The 20,556-nt window shown below is 49.4% G+C and overlaps 1 protein-coding gene across 4 annotated transcripts; it reads left to right on the forward strand.

Annotated features, from left to right (window-relative positions):
• Positions 1 to 2,189: 2,189 nt before the first annotated feature.
• Positions 2,190 to 20,245, forward strand: PTGES (prostaglandin E synthase). 4 transcript variants are annotated; one of them, XM_071765908.1, is made up of 4 exons: positions 2,190 to 2,273; positions 11,434 to 11,696; positions 13,539 to 13,621; positions 18,179 to 20,245. In XM_071765908.1, the coding sequence occupies exons 2-4, from the start codon at positions 11,589 to 11,591 to the stop codon at positions 18,426 to 18,428; spliced, it is 441 nt and encodes a 146-aa protein (XP_071622009.1). In that variant the 5' UTR covers positions 2,190 to 2,273; positions 11,434 to 11,588; the 3' UTR covers positions 18,429 to 20,245. The 4 variants fall into 4 exon arrangements, 3 of the variants coding, with proteins under 3 accessions (XP_071622009.1, XP_071622011.1, XP_071622008.1); XM_071765910.1 differs by lacking the exon at positions 2,190 to 2,273 and adding an exon at positions 7,527 to 7,545; XR_011730225.1 differs by lacking the exon at positions 2,190 to 2,273 and having other exon boundaries at positions 11,187 to 11,696; positions 18,179 to 18,490; positions 19,097 to 20,245.
• The last annotated feature ends 311 nt before the right edge of the window (positions 20,246 to 20,556 follow it).

Genomic DNA, 20,556 nt, shown 5'->3' on the forward strand with positions numbered 1-20,556 from the left:
GACACAGGAGTTCATAGCAAAGGGTTTAGCAATTCTTTTTCTGGCTTTGAAATCTTTGCTGGAGAGCTTGAGCCATGATTTCCCTTGGGCAGGCTTGAAAATCCTTGTCTGGGGTACAAAATCTGTGAGTCCCCTGGGGCAGTGTGTGAAGAGGGACAGCCCAACAAGGATGAGATCTGGGTGAAGTGGAACGTTGTATCCCTGTCCAGATATCTCAGCCTCTGTGAAATAATCCCTTTGATCGTGTCTGGGCCCTTCTAAAATTCTGTAGCACCAGTAGAGTGGTTTGTTTTTTTTGTTTTTTTTTTGTTGTTGTTGTTCTGGTTGCTGTCTCAAGACTATGCAATTGAGAGGCTCTTCCCTACAAGGAAAACAAGGTTTTCCCCCCAGGATGCCCAGCCCTAAAGCCCTTTTTGCCTGAGTCTGTGTTCTAGGCAGGGAGCAGAGCCTCAGGGTGCTGCTCAGGGTGAATAACCCTGAGCCCCAAGGATCTCCCAGCCTGTGGATGGTCCAAACCAGAGCTTTACCTGGGCTGCACTGGTACAGCACCTCCCCAGAGCAGCTGGGGACCAAGCAAGGTTTGCCAATGCTGCTGGTGCCCACTGAGAGTCTCTGCAGAGGGAGAAAAATGTGATTTTTAATCTGATAGCAAGTGGTTTGCAGCAGGTTGTGTTCCCTGGTAGGAGCAGCAGTGAAAGGTTGGGGAGAGGAGGTGTTCAGAGCCAGGCTTGAGCTCCAGGTGTGGAGAGGGAAGCTGCCAGCTCCCAGTTCTTGCTTCCCATGGGAACTTCCTAGAAAGACAATGCTTTAGGGGTAAGTGCAAGGTGACAGAGCTGGCAGGGCCCCTCTCTGCTCTTTGTGGGGTGAGAGCTGGTCCTGAAACCAGATCAGTCCTACCCACCCCATCCAGCAATGATGGATGGAGGCCTTTCTCAGAACAAGCACAGGGAGTGACTGAAGTCCCCAGCAGCCGAGCTGCTCCTGTTCCTCCCCAGGCTGCTGGGTGCTCCAGAGGGAAAAGGGATGGAGAGAAGAAGCCCTTTAGCATTGAAGAAAATGAGAGGTTTGTGCTCATATGAACAGGAGACACCAAGAGTGCCATAGTCATGCTTTGAGAACAGGTTTTTTATTCTGTACCTGGGTGAGCTTAATAGGTGTCTCTTTTTAAGATGGGCTTTTTAAGATGGGCTTTTTAAGATGGGCTTTTTAAGATGGGCTTTTTAAGATGGGCTTTTTAAGATGGGCTTTTTAAGATGGGCTTTTTAAGATGGGCTTTTTAAGATGGACTTTTTAAGATGGACTTTTTAAGATGGACTTTTTAAGATGGACTTTTTAAGATGGACTTTTTAAGATGGACTTTTTAAGATGGACATTTTAAGATGGACATTTTAAGATGGACTTCAATGGACTTGAAGCTCATGTAGGTTTTGGTGCCAGGAGTGAAGAGGTTAAGGTATAACCTGGAGAAAATAACTGTGAAGTATTTAAATACCAGTGTTGCAAGGACACCTGGGCCCAGGTGGGTGTTTTATTTGGTGACACTTGGGTGTCAGCTCTCACAGGACAAGAGGTTATAGAGCAGCTCATGGGCTGGAGGTGCCACCCCAAGCCAGGTCCAAATCAGCAGCACCCAAGGACCACTTTAGATCCCCCTGGGCTGGCAGCTGAGAGAGGCACCCTCAGGGCATGGAAAGCAAAAGGGCACCGGTTTTTTCCAGCTTTGCCTTTTCACCCCTCACTGCAGAGCTGGCTCTGCTCCTGCCTAATTGTCCCTGGGTTCTGATTTCAAGGTCTGTGTTGTTGTGCAAGCTGGGGATGAATAATGGATGAAGTGGTGTGAGAGAGGCAGTGCATGGGCTATCGGGTTGCACTTGCATGCTGGCTGTTAGGCTCTGTTTTGACTTGTAAACTAAACACTCCCGGTGCAGACATCCCCTGTGGTTTGGTGATTACATCTGGGGACTGCATTTGGACTCCAGGGGTCAAGCCAAGGTGCTGTCACCCAGCTCAGAGCAACACTGGGCAAGTCACACCCTCTGTACTTGTTAATTCCCCATGACATGGACAAGAAGGGAAGGGAGATCCCATAAAATTATTTCAGCATCTTCATTTAAATTGTGTTTCATTATGGAACTTATTGTCCCAGGAAGTAATTTGATTTTATTGGTTTGGACAGGTGATTGGACATGTGTAATTACCAAGCATTACCAGCAGTGTCTGACAACAGCTTTGCAAGACAAAGAAACAAACTTTGTGCTGTACATTCCCCCTTGGTAAGATGGAAACACAGAGCTGGATTTCACCCCCCTCCACCCTGCCTTTGGTTTTTTTGCCTTCTTTTTAAAATTGAGCCCAGAGTCAGAAACTGGAAACTCTTCCTGTTTGGCTTTGGTCTGGGATCTGCTTTCTGGTTTTGTTCCTCTGGCTGCTCTGTGCAGCACCAGCTCTCAGGGACAGAACAAGGAATGATCGGAAAAGTTCAGCCCGTGTTCTGTCTCGTTGTGTTGCAAGCAGTAATTTAGGGATAAAATTAGTGAAAGGGATGAAAATGGAACTTGATGAAATAAGAAAACACCACGCTTGCACGGAGGGGGAGGATTGCTACAGGAAGAGGATTATAGGGCATGACTAACCCTGTGCCCTTGCTCCAGTCTTGGCCTCTGATGTGGCAAGGGGCTTGTATTTCATCCAAAGCACATAAGGGGGTGGTTTTATTAAGCAGAAATCCCCATCCTACACTCTGGAACCCTTGGGTGCAAGAGGATTTAAAAGTGCTCCCTAGGTTTGAAGTTGGATTAGAATCAGAGGCTGTGTTTGGCTTGGGGTTTGAAAAAAGGAACCACCCTGCTTTTCCACCCCACCTCCTGTGGGAGAACCCTAAGTACAGGTTACTAAAATTAACCTTGCAAAGCAGCTGCCCTGCCTGGCACCACTGTTACTCCATGCTTGGATAAAAAAACCTCTGCCTGGTGTTGATCAGCTTGAGCAGCAAGAGGTGAGAAGTAGTAAAAGGCGAGTAGTAAGATGAAGGAGTTCGCCAGGAGAAAGCAATTTCCTGCTGTTGTAATTTCCCCATTTTTTTCAGGCAGGCCAGGTCTGGCTGTGTGGGGAAGGGTTGTGGGGGTTACCCTCTTCCAATATAAAATCAGGCATGTTTGGTGACTTTCCCAGTCCCCTTGCTCCAGCTCCCAGGCTTGTCTGGCCACATACAGGTTGTTCCTCCTGGGAGCTGGAGGAAACATGTCTGTATTTGTTCCTGTGGGAGGGTAAGTGAAACCCTTGCTGAAAACAGGTCAGTGAACAGCTGGCACTAAGTCCTGGTGCTCAGAAATGGGTCTCTCTGTTTAAGCAGGACCAGCTGAGAAGTATTTAAATCTTTAATTTCTGCAGTGCCCAGCTGAAGTACTCTGTGAGGACCTGGTAATTTACACCTCCCATTTTACCCTGAACAAGTAATATCATTCCCCTATATTTGAGGTAGAGACAGATTTCTAGATGTGGAATAAGGATAGAGGGTGAGGAGGGGACTTGAAAATGTTGGTTTCTTTTTTCCAGGAGATGTGTTACCTAACAGGAAGAAGAAAAAAAAAAAATAAAAGAATGCTTTCAGGACTTCTATTTCCAGCTATTGTTAAAAATGGGTGTTTGAGAGCTGTGGCCAGCAGTGAGTTGAAAACAAGAGAAGGGATGTGCTCTAAAAAACACAAACAGGAGACTGTGCTGGAGGATACAGAAAGGCCCTGGAGGAACAGAGATGAGCAAGGCAGATCCACTGCCAGATGCTGCTGAGTGAGTGTCCCAGATCTGCCTTCTCTAAGAACATAGTTGGAATTCCTGCAGCTTGGGAGTAACCCCTCCAGAGTATTAAATAACTCGGTGTGATGTCACCCTAGACCCCTCAGTGAGGACTTGGTGTGTTGAATAGAAAAAAAAAAAATGAGCTATTAGGAGGCTGAAGGACAGTTGGGGTGCAAGGGGTGAAAGGAGTTGGCAGTCATGTGCTGGTCATCTGCTGCTTCAGTGTTGGAAGGGAATAAGAAAGTATGAGTGGGATAATCAAAAGCATGGAGGAATCTCCTTTGAAGAGAGAGATGAAAGCAGATGGGCCTGGGGTAAAACTGAGTAAGAGGTGATTTCACAGCCATGTACTGAAGGAGCAACAAAAAAAAAGCTGAGCAACAATTGCTGTTCTTCCTGACCCTCTGCGTGTCTCTGTGACATGAACAAGAGGGGGAAGAGATCCCATAAAATTATTATTAGTATTACTATCATCAGCCTCTCAATTTAAATTGGTTTTCATGATGGAATTTATTGTCCCAGGGAGTAATTGAAATCCAACAGTTTGGAGAGTGCTTTGACGCATGTAATTAGCAGGCACTGCTCTCATGGATGAAGGGAATTAAACCTTGTGATTCAGAGCTTCACTTCATCTGAAAACAGGATGAACCAGGGTGTATGGGGCCAGAGAGCTGACTCTCATGGGAGCTTGTGCTCCCTGGACACCACCTCAGGTTGGTGCAACCCAGCAAAAGCCCTGATCTTGTTGAAGAGCAGCAGCTGCCACCCATCACTGGACACACACAGACTTCCCCCAGCATGGGAAGGTGCAGCACAGTTCCTGCCCTTTCCTATTGCCCAACTTTGCTTGTGGGACAGCTCTAATCCTGTCAATGTGGCCACGGCATCCTGTAGCCTCCTGTCCCTACACCCATTCCCCAGCTGCCTCCCCACCTGGATCCAGCTCCTCTCCTGCTGATGGAGGGAGCATTTTTGCTCAGTTTTTGGCAGAGTTGGTGGCACTGTCACCAGAAACGTGCTGTGCTAGACAGATGCATTCTGCTGCTTTGTAAATATTTGGAATGAGCCTGTATCTCCTCGTGGAGGGCTGTGGAGAGCAGTCAGTGTTGCATAAACACAGGCTGGAGCAGATTTTTGGGCTCATAGCATGGACACGAGGACACAGCCTGCAAATCTAGAGAGTAAGCAAAGCTTGGGATCCTGATGGATCATTCAGGAGGGGAAGAAATCCTGGGACATTTCAAGCATCACTATCTGGGGGGTGGCATGGGGAGGTTCCTCTCCTTCCTCGCATCATTCAGGCCAAATTCTGCTCTTGGTGAAGTCAGGGAATTGCTCTGGGGGGTTGTCTGGTCCTACATCCTCTTCCCTTTCCTCTCTGTGGGGTTGGGAAACGTGCATTGGGTGTTTATAACTTCTGAAGTGCAGTGGATGGGTATGGAATCCCTGCTCTGATGTGAGCTTCATTCCCTTCTCCTTATTCCCTTCCCTGCTGCCTCGGGATGTGTCTCCAGCCTGGATCCTGCTCTCCACCACTGTGAGCAAGAGGGCAGCTGAGACACCACCACACCAAAAAGCCTCCAGGCAATTGGGGTTGGTAATAATGCAGCTAAACTGCTCCCTGCTTTCCAGGCTGATTATGGGAAGTGCTTTTTTTTCCCCATGGAATGTGGAGGTGTTTCCTAATAATGCCAGAGTTAAAACCCAGACCACCTTGCCCCTGGCAACTGAAACAAACCTAAAAGACACCTTGAGCATCCTGCAGTGCAGGGAAAAGAAAGGGAAAGTTTTTTAACCTGAATCTGGAGAAGAGCTGTGGGCTGAGAGTGACTCAACTAAATACAAACCACAAACTGCTGAGAAGCTCTGACTTCTGCCTGAGTCAGAAGGAGGCTCTGGTCTGCTGTAGGAAGCCCAACCACCCTTCTCCTGCCAAGGATCCACCCCTAAGAGCACTTAGGAGATCAGCGTATGTGATAAGGGGATTTAGAAAACATGACCTATCAGGAAGGGTGGGAGGAATTGCTGCTGTTTAGTCTAGGGGTGATGGAGGGGACAGAAGGAACTTGGCTTTTTAAAAAGAAGTTTTGGAAAGCTTTGTGGTGGCTGAAACTGTGGCAAGACCATGAAGGACTGAGGTCAGAGTTGGTGTCACCAGGATGATGGGGCCAGGGGCAGGCCCCTCTGTTAAAACTTGGACTTACAAAGCTCCAAATAAGTGAGCCCTTCCTTGGGTTTCAGGAAAAAAACAGTCCCTGTTCCTACACTGGGCACCCCATTGCACTCCTGAGGGTGAGCAGAGCCCCGTGGATCAGCACAGATGGAGATCACAACCCTTGCTCAGGCACTGAGGAAGAGAAAAGCTGTCTTGGTTTGTTTTCTACTTTTTCTCCTTGAAGCTGCTCATCTGCTGGTGAACATCAGGTCTCCATAAGGCTGAAAGCTGGGACCACATCTGCTTTCCCTGCTAACAAGCCAGTGCCCCTAATGCTGTAAGACATGTTCTGCATCCCATTGCTTCCTAACACAGCCTGTGGGGGCAGGACCAAGCAGCATCCTTTACCTTTGCTCTTGCTCAAGAGCATCCCACCAGGGAATCTGTATTTCCTTCGTGGTAAAGTGCTGGAAGCCTGGGAACTTTTTTCCAATTCGGAAAATTTTGGCAGCAGGATTTGTTTCTCAGCTCTCCCAGCCTGTCGAGGAAACACCCTCTTTTTGGGCAATAATCTAAGTGGGGTTTTACCTGTTGTTTACAGCTGATGGGATCTGGTTCTTGGGAAGAGAAACACCTCCTGGGTCGTTGTGGTGTGGCTCAGTGAGAGGTGTCAGCTTCCCACCCTCTCCATTCCCTGTCTCCCACTTTTCCTGGTGGCAGCAGTGGCAGGTGCAGCTCTGCCTAAAATCAACTTTTAGACCTGTTGGGGCAGAGGGAGAAAGCAGAGAGGAGGAGGAATAATTTCCTTCAGTCCCTCAAGCCCTCTCCCAGCTGGGTTGTGTCCCTGAAGGCACAAATGTAGCCAAGGAATTCTTCCCTCTAAGAGAAGCCCCGGGCCTGAATCCACAGGATGCTCAGAACAGCAGAAGATAATCTGCCTCCCACAGCCTCCTGTCTCTCTTCCAGAGCCTCCCTGCTGGCACAGAAGCAGGGGACAGGGTGACAGCCCTGCAGCCAGGGTGGGGATGACAGCTTGGGGTGGCTGAGAACTGAGCAGCAGCCTGGGAGGAGGAGGAGGAGGAGGGATGGTGGATGAAGGTGATGAATGGATGGAGCTGGGAGGAGAAGGCAGGAGGATGTGCCACTGCCTCTCACTTGGCCCTGGGCCTGGTTCCTGTCCCAGGACTGGCTGGAAGACAGCATCTTCTCTGCTTCCTGAGTCCCAGAGCCTCATCCCAGAGCTGTTGCATCCCTGCCCCTTCCCTGGGCCTCTCCTGCTGCAGGCATCTGGTCTTCTGAGAGGGAAGGGCTATTTGGGAGAGTCTGATCCTACATTCCTCCTGCCTGAGCCTTCAGTTCCAGCCAGTACAGCCACTTGAAAACGCAAAACAAAAGATCTGCCTGACTTTGCCAAAGGCTGAGCCATCCCAGTTGCTTCGGGAGATGGGAATTCCTGCGGGTTTGCTGCCGAGTGACTTCCCAGCATCTTCTCCCGCATCCTGCGTGCTGCAGAGAGCAGTGAGGAGCCCAGGAGCTGGGGGCAGGGGAGCTGGGGGTGGAACAAGAGGATTTCATTCATCCAGGGAGAGAAGGTGTGTCCCGGTGATGGGACTTTTCCTGCAGGCTGGAAAAGCCGGTGCGGAGCCTTCCTCCCTTCCTCCCATCGCCGTGTTTGATGAACCAGCCTCCCGTGGGCAGCCGGATTTCCCAGGAATGGGTGCAGCAAAGGGCAAGTGATCTTTGGGGAGGGCAAGTCTGCTTTTTACTGGGAAAAACAGGAAGAAACGTCAGGGAAAAAGGGCACCAGCCCCCGCAGCAGCACCGGGACAGGCTGGGAATGTTGCTCAGCGCTGCCTGGAGCCATGGGGCTGAGCCAGGAGCACAGGGCAGGAAAAAAAAAAAAAAAAAAAAAAATCCCAGCTGGGCTCTGCACCTTTTCCATGTGGAAACACTCTGGAGAAGTGTCATCCTCCTGCCTGGCTCCTCCAGGCTGGAGCAGCCCCCTCGGGCTCTTTGCCCAGCCCAGGATCTGGGATGGGTTCTTGCTCATTTGGGAAAATGTGGGGGGACTCAGAGCTCTAAGTGCCCAAAGCATCTTCCTGCCCTCTGAGCTCGGGTTGGAGCCCAGGCCATGGCACCCCAGCATTCGTGGCCCTGCTCCCCTGATTTATTGCCCAACCAACCCTCTCCTGTATCCACCAGCAGGAAATTCCCCAGCCCAGCACTAGTGGAAAAACATGTAGTTATAATACTGTAGAGTAATTCAGCTGGTCAAATAAATAACAACCTGTGTGGGAACTGAGGGTGATTTTTATTCCATAATCTCTCCAAAGCAGGCTTGTTATTAGATGCTTTTATTTTTAAATACTTTTCTCAAGTACCCCCCATAAATTTTTTGACTTCTTCTGCCTGCTGCAGCTCAGTTCTTCCTCCAGAAATCCCTTCATCTTTTCCCCTCTGGAGAAACCCTAACTTGATGACTAAATCTTTCAAAACCTTACCCTAATTCTTATTAATCTTTTCTCCAGAAAAGTAGGTTTGTTTTTTGTTTTTTTTTTTTTTTTTTGCTGGTGGTGGTGGCTTTGGGTAGGACTTGTCCTGGGTTGAGACCTCTTCTGCTAAAGGCACAGCTTGGAGTTTAAAGCCATCCTTTAGGAAGCCCATTAGGATGTGGGCTCTGTCCCAGCAGGATGTGATCCATGGGGGAGGATCAGACAGTGAATATGAAGCCTGTTTCCCCCTGGATTAATCCACTGGGAGCTGGGATCCCAGGAGCATCCCACAGGCAGCTCCTGCCCCTCTCTCCCACCCCTGCAGACACCCACCCCCCTCCCTGGGCTTTCTGTGAGGGTGAAAGGGTCTGAAATGCATAAACAGAAGGAAAAAAAATCTTTCTTTGCCCTTTCAAAGCCTTACCCTAATTCTTATTAATCATTTCTCCAGAAAAGTGGATTTTTTTAAAAATTTTTTTTTTTGCTAGTGGTGTTGGCTTTGGGTAGGACTTGTCCTGGGTTGAGACCTCTCCTGCTAAAGGCACAGCTTGGAGTTTAAAGCCATCCTTTAGGAAGCCCATTAGGATGTGGGCTCTGTCCCAGCAGGATGTGATCCATGGAGGATCAATCAGTGAATATGAAGCCTGTTTCCCCCTGGATTAACGAGGTGGTTGAGCATGCTCCTGGCAGCTGTTTTGCCAAGGCTCAGGAAAGCCAGGATGGTGGGAGTCTGGATGTGTCCTACCTAGTCCGAGCCCCCCAAAAACTTGGGAAATCCACTGAGAGCTGGGATCCCAGGAGCATCCCACAGGCAGCTCCTGCCCCTCTCTCCCACCCCTGCAAACACCCACTCTCCTCCCTGGGCTTTCTGTGTGGGTGAAAGGGTCTGAAATGCATAAACACAAAGAAAAAAAAAATCTTTCTTTGCCCACGTGTTTGTTTTTTTTTTTTTTAATACTCCCCAGAGCCTGCCCACTGCACACAACACCCGGGCTTGAGTCTGCCCCAGGGGTTTATGCCTAAATAAAAAAATTTGTGCCCCTTGATGGTGCACATTGCGCAGGGCTTCCTGCCAGTGCATGAATAATGCTGAGAAGGTGAAAGTCAGGATGGGGAGCAGGAGAAGTCCTGGCTTGTCTGCAGGTGGAACTGAGCTGATGTGTGTTCCTGTTGCTCAGTGAGGAGTCCTGGCTGGCCTGGGAGGGGAAGGAGGTGGATGGAGGAAAAAGGTTTTGCTGCTGAAGAGCCTGTGAGCTGGAGCCTCAGCTGGTAAAAACTCCATGGAGGGTGTGAGGTGGTGGGGAAGGGTCTGGCTAAGCCCTAAGAGGCTTCCAGGAGAGCTGGGGAAGGGGAAAAAGCCTCATCCCTGCAGGATGCTGCTCTGGCCCTTGCAGCACCAAGGTTTTCTCCACTATGGATTTGTTCCCTGTGAACCATGGAGAGGGGAGATGGGAGGGAGAGGTGTTTGGGATGTGGCATTGTCACCAACCACTCGTGTTTGGCATTACAGTGTTTCTGACACTCTGCTGAGCTCCAGGAAAACACCAGTGGGGTGGGATGCTGTCCTGGGACCTGGGCTGAACATCCCAGCCCTTCCTGCAGTGTTTGAATCCACGTGTGTCCTGGTGTCCTCATTCCCACTCCCATGGAAGCAGCCCAAAAGAGACATTCCCTGTCTGGCTGTGGAGCTGGGACTTGTTCTGCAGTCCCCCTGGCACCAGGGTGGTAGCAACAGGACCAGAACCAGGGCTTGGGCTGAGGGAGATGCTTGTGTGTGGTTGCTCTGGACCCTTTTGGAAAGGAATCCTAGAGGCACAAACCTTTGATACTTGGGTTTGTAAATTACAACCTGTCATACCCTGGTTATTGGTTTTGGGGGCTTTCTTGGGGGGCTTGAACCATTTTTTAAAATTATGCTGATGTGTCAATTATAAAAGTGCTCACATCCTCAAAGCATTCATTTTCCACTCGATCTCTGACACTTTCCATTTGCCTGGAATAAGTTTGTTGTTTTTTTGGTTTTTTTTCTGTGTAAAGGAAGCAAACCCCAAATCCATCCCTTCAACACTAAGAAACCTGGAGAGCTCTCAGCCCCCACTCTCCTGGTTTGCTGGAGGTTTGCTGCTGCCAGAGCTGGGGAAAAGAAGGAGTTAAAGGTTGATATTGGCAGAGCAGCCCAGCTGCCTGCACAGCCTGGGATCCCACTTTTTCTTCAGCAGTGGGGAAAACCAGCTCCAAATTCAAACACCACTTTCTAAACTGAGCACAAAATTTACACCCATCTGTCCTAAAACCAGCCAGGACCGAGGTGTCTCTGGGGCCAGGCAGCCTGGGGCTCTTTTCTATTTCCATCTTTGAGGCTTTTCCCGGTTTTGCTTCCCTGCAGCTCCCAGACGGGGTCTGGAGGGGCAGCCCCAGCCCCCAGGTGATGGAAAAAGCCTCAGGTGATGGGTGCTGGGGGGGCAAGGTGATGGGTGCTGGAGGGGCAAGGGACAACCCCGTCCCCTCTGCCCCATCCCTCGGCAGGTGCCTGCTCAGGGGAGGGCTCTGCCACTGAGGTTCAGCCCGCACTGGGCGGGACTGGGTTGTACTGGGAGCGCTGCCACGGAGGGGTGGGCTGTGGGATCGGGGCCGGAGGGAGCAGAGGAGCAGAGGGCTGGATGCAGCAGGGGTTGGGACCTCCCCGCTTCCGAACTCCTTCCCGGGGCTGAGCAGCTCCTCTGCTGGGTGAGCAATGCCCGGCGGGCTCAGGGATGCTCTGGGCAGCTCCATTCCTCTGGACACAAAGAGGAGGGGACGTGGGACAGAGGGATCAGGGCTGGTTCAGGGAAAGAAGCGGTGGAGCTGTGGCCCAGAGGGGCGAGGGGGCTGCATCCCAGCTTGGGAAAACATCGCATCCCTAGGGAGCTGGTGGAGGAGCAGGAGCAGCCCGGGCTGGGCTTCACTTACCCGCAGCTCTCAGTATTTCTCCCTCTCTGTCCCCTCCAGGGGCTCTGGAATTCCGTCGAGGGAACAGTGGTGACTTCTGGTGTCCTTAAACGTGGCTGTTCCTGCTCCCTCTCCCTCTGAGCCCTCTGGCATTCCCAGCAGGATCTCCTCTGGCTCCGAGCGCTGCAGGCGGCGGAGCGGCTCCTTCCCCCAAAATGATGGAAAACGAAGTGTTTCTGTCATTCACGTTCTACAGCACGGTCTTGATTTTGAAAATGTACCTTGTTGCCATCATTACAGGACAAGTGAGGCTCAGAAAGAAGGTAAGATCCATTTTCCTTCTCCCTTTCTGGCTTTTTTTTTTCTGGGTTTCTGTGGTTTTTCTTTCATTTTTTTTCTTTTTTCTTTTTGTTTTTCTTTCTTTTCTCGTCTTCTTTTTCTTTTCTTTTTCCTTCTTTTTAATTTCTTTTTCTTTTTCTTTTCCTTTTTATTTTTCCTTTTCTTTTTCCTTTCTTTTTCATTTCTTTTTTTCCTTTTTCTTTTTCTTATTCTTTTTCTTTTTCTCTTTTTCTTTTTCCTTTTCCTTTTCTTTTTCCTTTCTTTTTCATTTTTTTCTTTTTCCTTTTCCTTTTCTTTTTCCTTTTCTTTTTAATTTTTTTCTTTTTCCTTTTCCTTTTCTTTTTCCTTTCTTTTTAATTTCTTTTTTTTCTTTTTCTTTTCCTTTTTCTTTTTTTTTCCTTTCTTTTTAATTTCTTTTTCTTTCTTTTTTCTTTTCCTTTTTCTCTTTCTTTCTTTTTCTTTTTTCTTTCTTTTTCTTTTTCTCTTCCTTTTCTTTTTCTTCCTTTTTCTTCCTTTTCCTTTTTTTTTTTTTTTTTCTTTTTTTTCTCTTTTTTTTCCCTGCCAAGGCCAACAAAGTTTTCCTGAAGCAAGCCGAGTTTTCTTTCACTTCAGTTGAAAGCCAAACATGTTTCATAGCAGCAGCAGATAAATATCTCACTTCTCTTTGGCTCTCCTTGTTTGTTTCTACCATCTGTAGCTCACTGTTTATAATTTCTGACTCCTAATCCAAATACTCATTTCACATCTAAAATACCACGCAGGTGAAACGCTTCTGGACTATTTACAGTTCATTTGCCAAGTCTGGAAGAAAAAGAGGGAGAGGGGAAAGTTTTAAGAAGAAATCATTGCTATGCTCTTTTTTTCTTGCACCAGAGAAGAAAATTTTTGTGCTTTGGGAGCCGGAATCGCTGCGTGAATGCTCCAGGAGAGCAGAAAAAACCAAACAATTGCTGGAGGAAATGGTTCTTTGACCCAGGGGGAAATACAGGGAGGACCTGGAGCTCTAAGTGCCGTGGGGAAAGCGGGATAAATGGGTCTTTTACCGCCTGCAACCCCAAACTTGGCTGTCTGTAAAATCTGTTTTAAGGTAGTTGAGTGCAGCAGGAGGGAGAGGTTTCTTCTCTCAGATTAAAAAAAAAAAAAAAAGGTAGATATTTCTCTGCTGTAGCATCCTTGTAATGGATTATTTAGCTTCTCCTGTTGTTTTTCTAAATGATGCTCCAGTCTTGGGCTTTTAAGATGATTAAAAGAAAACGCCAGGATCTTTTCCAGGCAGCAAAATGAAACACAAGTAACCAGGTCCCTGAGGACCAACCTCTCAGCATAGGTGGGGAGCTTACATAAATCACCATTATTTGGAAGTTTACTACTGCAGGATCAGATTGCTCTGGGGCTGGTTTTCAGGTATCAGTGCCAAAAAGCCAGCCAGAAAATATCCTTTCTTGGTAGGGTGAACAGAGCTGTCAGTCTCTGTCAGCTTTTGGATGCCACACTCAGTGTCCTCATGCTCTGTGCCAGCCACGGGCTCACTTGGGGGTTGGCGAATTTTCAGTGGGTTTCAGGGGGAGAAAATGGACTGGGATCAGGCTGCACCTCCCTTGGAGACCCTGGTTTGAGACCTTCTCGGTGGGCAGAGTTTGGTCTTTCAAAGGAGAAGTAAAGGAGAAGTAAAACCCCGGGGATATAGATGCGAAGTTGCTCTTCTTTGGGAGAAACCGGGGCAGGAAGAAATTCCCAGTTTTCAGAGGTTCGGGACAAAGCTTCTACCTGTGAACTTCCTGAAAACATTCTCAGCTTACCTACTACGGGGATTCTCTCCCTTGCAGGCGTTTGCAAACCCGGAGGATGCTGTGCGGAACGGGGGGCTGCAGTACTACCGGGAGGATCCCGATGTGGAGCGGTGCCGCAGGTAAATACCCAGCAGGGCTGGCATCCCCCCCCTAACCCCATCCCGGGGCCATCCCTGCTGGCAAAGAAACAGTGGGAAGCTACAGGGCTCATTAATTAAGTCATTACCCTAATGAGTGGAGTGCCCGGAGCTCTGCCGTGGGACCCTGAGCAGTTTAATCTTTAATGGGGTGTGCTGGAGCAAGGAGGTGGAAGGAGCTGGGTCTAAAATCCCACTGGGACACAACTGAGCTCATTCCTCCCTGCTCACGGACCTACAAGCCCCTGAGGGCTTGGCCCAAATCTACACCCAAAGGTTCATAGAATCATAGAATGGGCTGGGTTGGAAGGGACCTCAGAGCTCAGCAAGTCCAACCCTTGATCCACTCCCCCCGTGGTTCCCAGCCCATGGCACTGAGTGCCACATCCAGGCTCTTTGGAAATATCTCCAGGGATGGAGAATCCACCCCTTCCCTGGGCAGCCCATTCCAATGCCTGATCACCCTCTCCAGAAAGAAATTCTTTCTCATGTCCAACCTAAACCTCCCCTGGCACAACTTGAGACCTCTTGTGCCCTCTTGTCTTGCTGAGAGTTGCCTGGGAAAAGAGCCCAAACCCCCCCTGGCTCCAACCTCCTTTCAGGGAGTTGGAGAGAGTGATGAGGTCTCCCCTGAGCCTCCTCTTCTCCAGCCTCAACACCCCCAGCTCCCTCAGCCTCTCCTCATAGGATCTGTGCTGGATCCCTTCACCAGCCCAGTTGCCTCCTTTGGACCTGCTCCAGCACCTCAATCTCCTTCCTGAGCTGAGGGGCCCAGAACTGGACACAGGACTCAAGCTGTGGCCTCCCCAGGGCTGAGTTCCTCCTGCCCTGCTCCAGGAGGGCCTCAAATCCCCCCTGCTCCCAGCAGATTAAACTGCTCTGGGGCACAGGGTCCCATGGCAGAGCTCAGGGCACTCCACTCATTAGGGTAATGACTTAATTAATGAGCCCTATAGCTTCTCACAGTTCACACTGTGTGACTGGTCCCAGTGCTGTGTGTGGCTGCTTTCCTTGGGGATTTGGGAAGAGGGTAGGAATGATTGCAGGAATTTCTGCTTCCCAGGGCAAGCTCTGCATCCTCCCCCTCTTCCAATGAGGAACAGTTCTTGGGAGGCATAAAATATGGAGCAGTTCAGCTCCAGGCTTGGTTTGCTCTTCCCCTGACCTAGGAAAAGGTTCCCTGAGAGCTGTGACATGGAGGAGAGGGGCTGGAGCCATGTCCTGCTGGCACTGAGACCTCAGCCACCAGTTCTGCTCCGGGTGGGGCCCACTGACTGCAAGAATTCCTTTAAACACATCCAGTGCCACCTAATCCCTGAGCTTCCAGAGGGAGGAGGGCAGCAAATGAGCTGTTTCCTTGCCGGGAAAAAGAAAATAATAGTAGTAATAATAATAATAATAATCATAACCCTCTTTTGATTAGTCAGAAGAGAGAAACTGCCATAAAAATAAATAACCAGAGCTGCAGCAAAGACCTGGGAAGGTCTGGGGGCTGACTTGTGGAGTTACAACATGCTCAGGCCTTGCTGATCTGTTCACAGCCCTGGGGAAGACAGGTTCAGCCCAAGGTATCCCCCTAAATGAGGCTGATGTTGGGGTTTCTTCTCAGACAGAGCAGCAGAGGGTGAGCAGGAGGTTCCTCACTGCCTCCTGGAGAAGCCTCCTGGGCTTTCCTTCCCTTTTCTTTCCTTTCCTCTCCCAGTTCTTCCATCTTCAGTCTCTGATCAGCTCATCCCAAGTCCTCCTGGCATCACTGTAACAACAGCAGGACTCATTTTAGTGTCTGTTCTAAGCCAGTTCCTCCGTGCTGTCCCCAAACCACAGCAAAGAGCAGCTGAAAAAGGGTTTCCCACAGATCTTTGCCATCTTCACACAGACACAGACACACACACAGACAGACACAGATACACAGACAGACAGACAGACAGACAGACACACACAGATACACACAGACACACACAGACACACAAACACACACAGACACACACACAGACACAGACAGACAGACAGACAGACACACACACAGACACACTGACACACACACAGACAGACACACAGACAGACACACACACAGATACACACACAGACACACACACAGATACAGACAGACAGACACACACACAGACACACGCAGACACACACACAGACACAGACACACACAGACACACAGATACACACAGACACACAGACAGACAGACACACAGAGAGACAGACACACACAGACAGACACACACACTGACACACACACAGACACACACACACAGACACACACACACACAGATACACACAGACAGACAGACAGACACACACACACACAGACACACTGACACACACACAGACAGACAGACACACACACTGACACACACACAGACACACACACACAGACACACGCAGACACACACAGACACAGACAGACACACACAGACACACACAGATACACACAGACACAGACAGACAGACAGACACACACAGACACACACACACAGAGACACACAGATAGACACAGACAGACAGACACACACAGATACACACACACACACAGATACACACAGACACACAGACAGACAGACAGACACACACACACACAGGTACAGACAGACAGACAGACACACACACACAGATACACACAGACAGACACACACACAACCCCTCCTGGGGACTCTTGGGACCCTCAGTCTGGGGACTGCTCCCCATGGATATGGGAAGAGGAGGTAGGAGAAAGCCCTTTGCTTCCCTCCCTGTTGGGGAGACACTGGGGTGCTGAGAGCCCTCAGGGGAGCTGATTCCTGGGTACAACACCCTGGGCATCTCCTCCAGAGACTGATCCTGCCTGGATCCAAAAAAAACCTAGGCACTTGGTGCTGAAAATTTCGGATGGAGACACTTTTGGCAAACCTTGGCCTGAAGAAATGAGTATTTGGCAGTTCCCAGGATGGCCACTGTTCCATAGACCTAATTCCAGGGGCAGGAGAGGGGCTTAAAACCCAACCCTCTTCCTTTAAATGTCACTTTTCAGCCAGGCCTATCCCAACCTTTTCCTACACTAAAATTTCCCAGCCACTTCTCAGCTCCCAGAGAAAGCAGCATCTTGGCCTTTGCTTCAGGGGAAAAAAAAATAATATTTTGTTTCATTAATTAAAGGTTCTCTGGGCTTTGTGAAGTTAAAGTGTTCAGTTAAATGTTAAAACTTAACATCCTGGGGCACAGGAATGGGGGAGCAAGGGTGATTCTCATCAAGGCTTCAATCTCTGCTTCCCAAACCTTCAGAAATTTGGGAAAGAAGGGAACTGAGCTGGCTGTGCTGCTGGATCTCTCCAGGATTGGGACATCATGGGGAGGTGATGGAGCAGATGCTGCTGGCACAGCTCAGGGTGCTCCTGCCTGGAACCCTGGGGATGCCCTTCCAGAAAAGATGAATCCACAGAGATTCCCAGCCTGGAAGTTTCTCTCCTCTGAAGAAATTGTCTTCTGGAAGCTGCCTCCTTCTCGTGTAACGGGGCCACATCTGGGCTGTGCTGGCACCATCCCAGCTCTGAGCTCTCTGCAGCTTTGCAGGGGCTTTGTTTTGCTCTGTTTATTTAAAAGCTCTTCACACTCCAACTGTCACCTGGGGCAGCAAAGGTGTCCCGGTCACCCAGGGAGAGCTCCAGGAGGGCAGAGACAAGGGGTGGGAAATCCTGCTCAGGATCTGAGTCCTTTGAGGGCTGCATCCTCCCCATCTGATGGAGGAAAGGGACAGCTCCACCCCAGGCTGGAAAATCTGGCTAAAAGGGATGGGAATCAGCAGGGAAGCCTGATGGGAAGGAGCAGGAATCCTGCTGGAGCAGCTGTATCAAACACCAGCCAGGCAGGCTGGCAGCAAAGTCTTGTGTGGGGTTTTTTTAATTATTGTTTTTAAATTGGTTGGAAACAGAAGTGCTGAGGTACCAAGAGGCTGATTCCTGCTCTTACCTCTGCTGTCAGAGTGGTTCCAAAGAATGTTTATTTGTATGGTGATAGGCACTTTAGAGATAAATGTAAATATAAATATAAATATAAATATAAATATAAATATAAATATAAATATAAATATAAATATAAATATAAATATAAATATAAATATAAATATAAATATAAATATAAATATAAATATAAATATAGATATAAATATAGATATGAATATGAATATATATAGATATGAATATAGATATAGATATAGATATAGATATAGATATAGATATAGATATAGATATAGATATAAATATTGATATTGATATTGATATAAATATAGATGTAGATATAAATATAAATAAATATAAATATAAATATAAATATAAATATAAATATAAATATAAATATTGATACAGATATAAATATAGATATAAAATATTGCTATAGAGACAAATATAATTATAGATTTTGATACAGATATAGATATAGATTTATTAAAACCCCATCTGATGAAGGAGAGGGACAGCTCCACCCCAGGCTGGATACTCCCAGGGATGGGACACAGCAGGGAAGCCTGATGGGAAGGAACAACCTTCTCTCCCTTTCCAGGGCTCACCGGAATGACATGGAAAACATCTTCCCCTTCCTTTTCCTTGGAGCCATCTACTCCCTGCTGGATCCCAGCCCTGCAGTGGCCAGGATCCACTTTCTCATCTTCTGCCTGGCCCGCATCCTCCACACCATCGCCTACCTCCTGGGGCTGAGGGCACCCACACGTTCCCTGGCTTATGGAGTGGCTCAGCTTCCCTGCTTCTCCATGGCTCTGCAGATCCTCCTGGCCACCACCCCATACTGGTAACACCCAGCAAAAGTCACCAACCCAACCCCCTGCTCCTCTGCTCCGCTGGTTTTCCCGGGAATGTGAGCTGGGGTGTGGGCAGGGAAGGTGCCTGCAGCCTGGGGATGCTCAGTGCAGCCTTGGGAAAATCCCAAGTCTCAGTCAGCCTGAGAAAAGGAGCACATCTCCCCCTGGAGCAGGAGGGGGATGTGGAGGGAGGTTTCTTTTGCTTCTGCTAAGGGTGAGGGGGGGAAAGAACCTGGACAACCCCTTGAGGAAGGGGTTAGTTGAAGGAAGGGGTTAGTTGAAGGAAGGGGTTAGTTGAAGGAAGGAAGGGGTTTGGGGCCCAACTACTTTCAGAACTGTGCTCTTTCCCCTCATGGGGTCATAAATACCCCATGAATCAGGAGGGGAAAATTGTGGTGCTCCCATGAAGTCTCTTGATGGGTGGTAGCAAAGGGGGGGTTACAGAATTTCTGCCTTCCTCTTGCCCAGCCACGTGGGTGTGTGGGGAGGGGGGGGTCCCTTAGGTTCCCTCTCCCATGAGGAGGACAGGGGGCAGGTGGCTGCCAGACAGCATGAGGTGGAAATGAAGATCTCAGGGGTGATGCTGTGAAGACACCAAAGTGTTCAGTGCTCTCAGCACACCACGGGCTGCACCTCCCCTCTGGGTCTCTCACTGCCTCCAGGACTCTGCCTGTCCCAGCAAGGATGCTCTGCACCCAGCATCCCAGCCACTGGGGCTTTTCCAGTTCAGTCCCACCAGAGCAGGATGCAGAGAGACATTCCTGGAGCAGCCAGCAGGAATCCTTTACCCTGTAAAACGCTGGACACACAGCTCTGGGACTTCTGGAAAGACTGAGAAGCTCACCCAAAACGTGGGGGTTGCAGTTTGTGGACAGAGGTTTCTCCCAGGGGCAGTGGCTGCATTCATGTGCTGCTGAAAAATGCTCCTGGGGCAGCAGACTGAATTTCTCCCTGTTTGTAGCCTTTCTCTGGCCATGGAATGGACCACTGGTATTTGGGGAATGTGCTGTGACCACTTCGGGGGTGTTTTCTTTCAGCTGTTTCCTGCTGTCCGTGTGCAGCCTGGATGAGCTGGTGTTGGCAGAAAGCTCTGGAAATGAGCAGAGTGGCTTTGAGCAGCCTCCTGGGACAGAGCTGCTGCTCTGTGGTCTCACTGGGACCAGGGTAGCACAGGCTCAGCCCTCCTGAGCTCCTCTGCCATGAAGATGTCCCAAGGGCTGGTCCAGGCCACAGCCACATGTGACAGAGCATCCCCAAGGCAGGAGGAAGCCCCTGCTGTTCAGTGCCTCTGAGGACAATGCTGATGTTTACTAAGATCACAGGGAAAACCAGAATGAGCCAAAAATTAATTCCCCTTCCATCTATCCTAAAAAAAAGCTCTTCCCTGAATCCCTCTGTTCCTTCCTGAGACCTCACTGAGCACCTCTGTGCCCCAAGCCTGGGGTGAAACTCTCAGAGCTCAGACTGATGCTCTGAGCCCTTCTCCAGCTTGGGCAGCAGCTTCAGCACCAGTAACTCCTGAGCCCGGTGCAGATGTGGCCATGGTGGGGTTTGGAGCAGAAAGTTTTCCTGCCTGTGGAAGGGGAGGTGGGGCAGGACTGCAGGTTCAGCAGTTTGCTCTTGGCCACTTCTCATTTACACAGCCCCAACAGATGTCTGAGTAATAAAACACCCCCCCTCCTCCTCTCAACAAGCTTTTTCTGCCTCACATCCAGAAGGTCTCGAACCCCTGAACGTTTCTCTGCTGCTGCACATGCATCCTGGTGGCAGGAAGCAAATATTCCCAATAAAAACAAATCGTTGTGCTCTGATACATCCTTCCTTCGGGAGCAGCAGATGCAGCTGGGGAGCAGCTGGGCCCAGCCCCAGCAGGATGGTTCCCCAGCTGCAAAGCCTGGAGTGCCCTGAGGCTCCTAAAGAGAGGTCCCTTTCCTCTGGACTCAGCTGCCCTGCAGAGGAACCTCTTTCCCAGGTGTGCATTATTTGTGTTGATCCTTTCAATTCAGCAGAGCTGGGGCTGGCACAGCTGCCTTGCTCAGTTTTTCTCCCTGGAGCACCAGGTTGCTGCAAAGCTTGGTGGTCACTCAAGCCTCCTCCAACCCAGTTTCCCCCAAAATATAAG

This window comes from Heliangelus exortis, chromosome 22, assembly GCF_036169615.1.
Source record: "Heliangelus exortis chromosome 22, bHelExo1.hap1, whole genome shotgun sequence".
NCBI classification, from domain to species: domain Eukaryota; kingdom Metazoa; phylum Chordata; class Aves; order Apodiformes; family Trochilidae; genus Heliangelus; species Heliangelus exortis.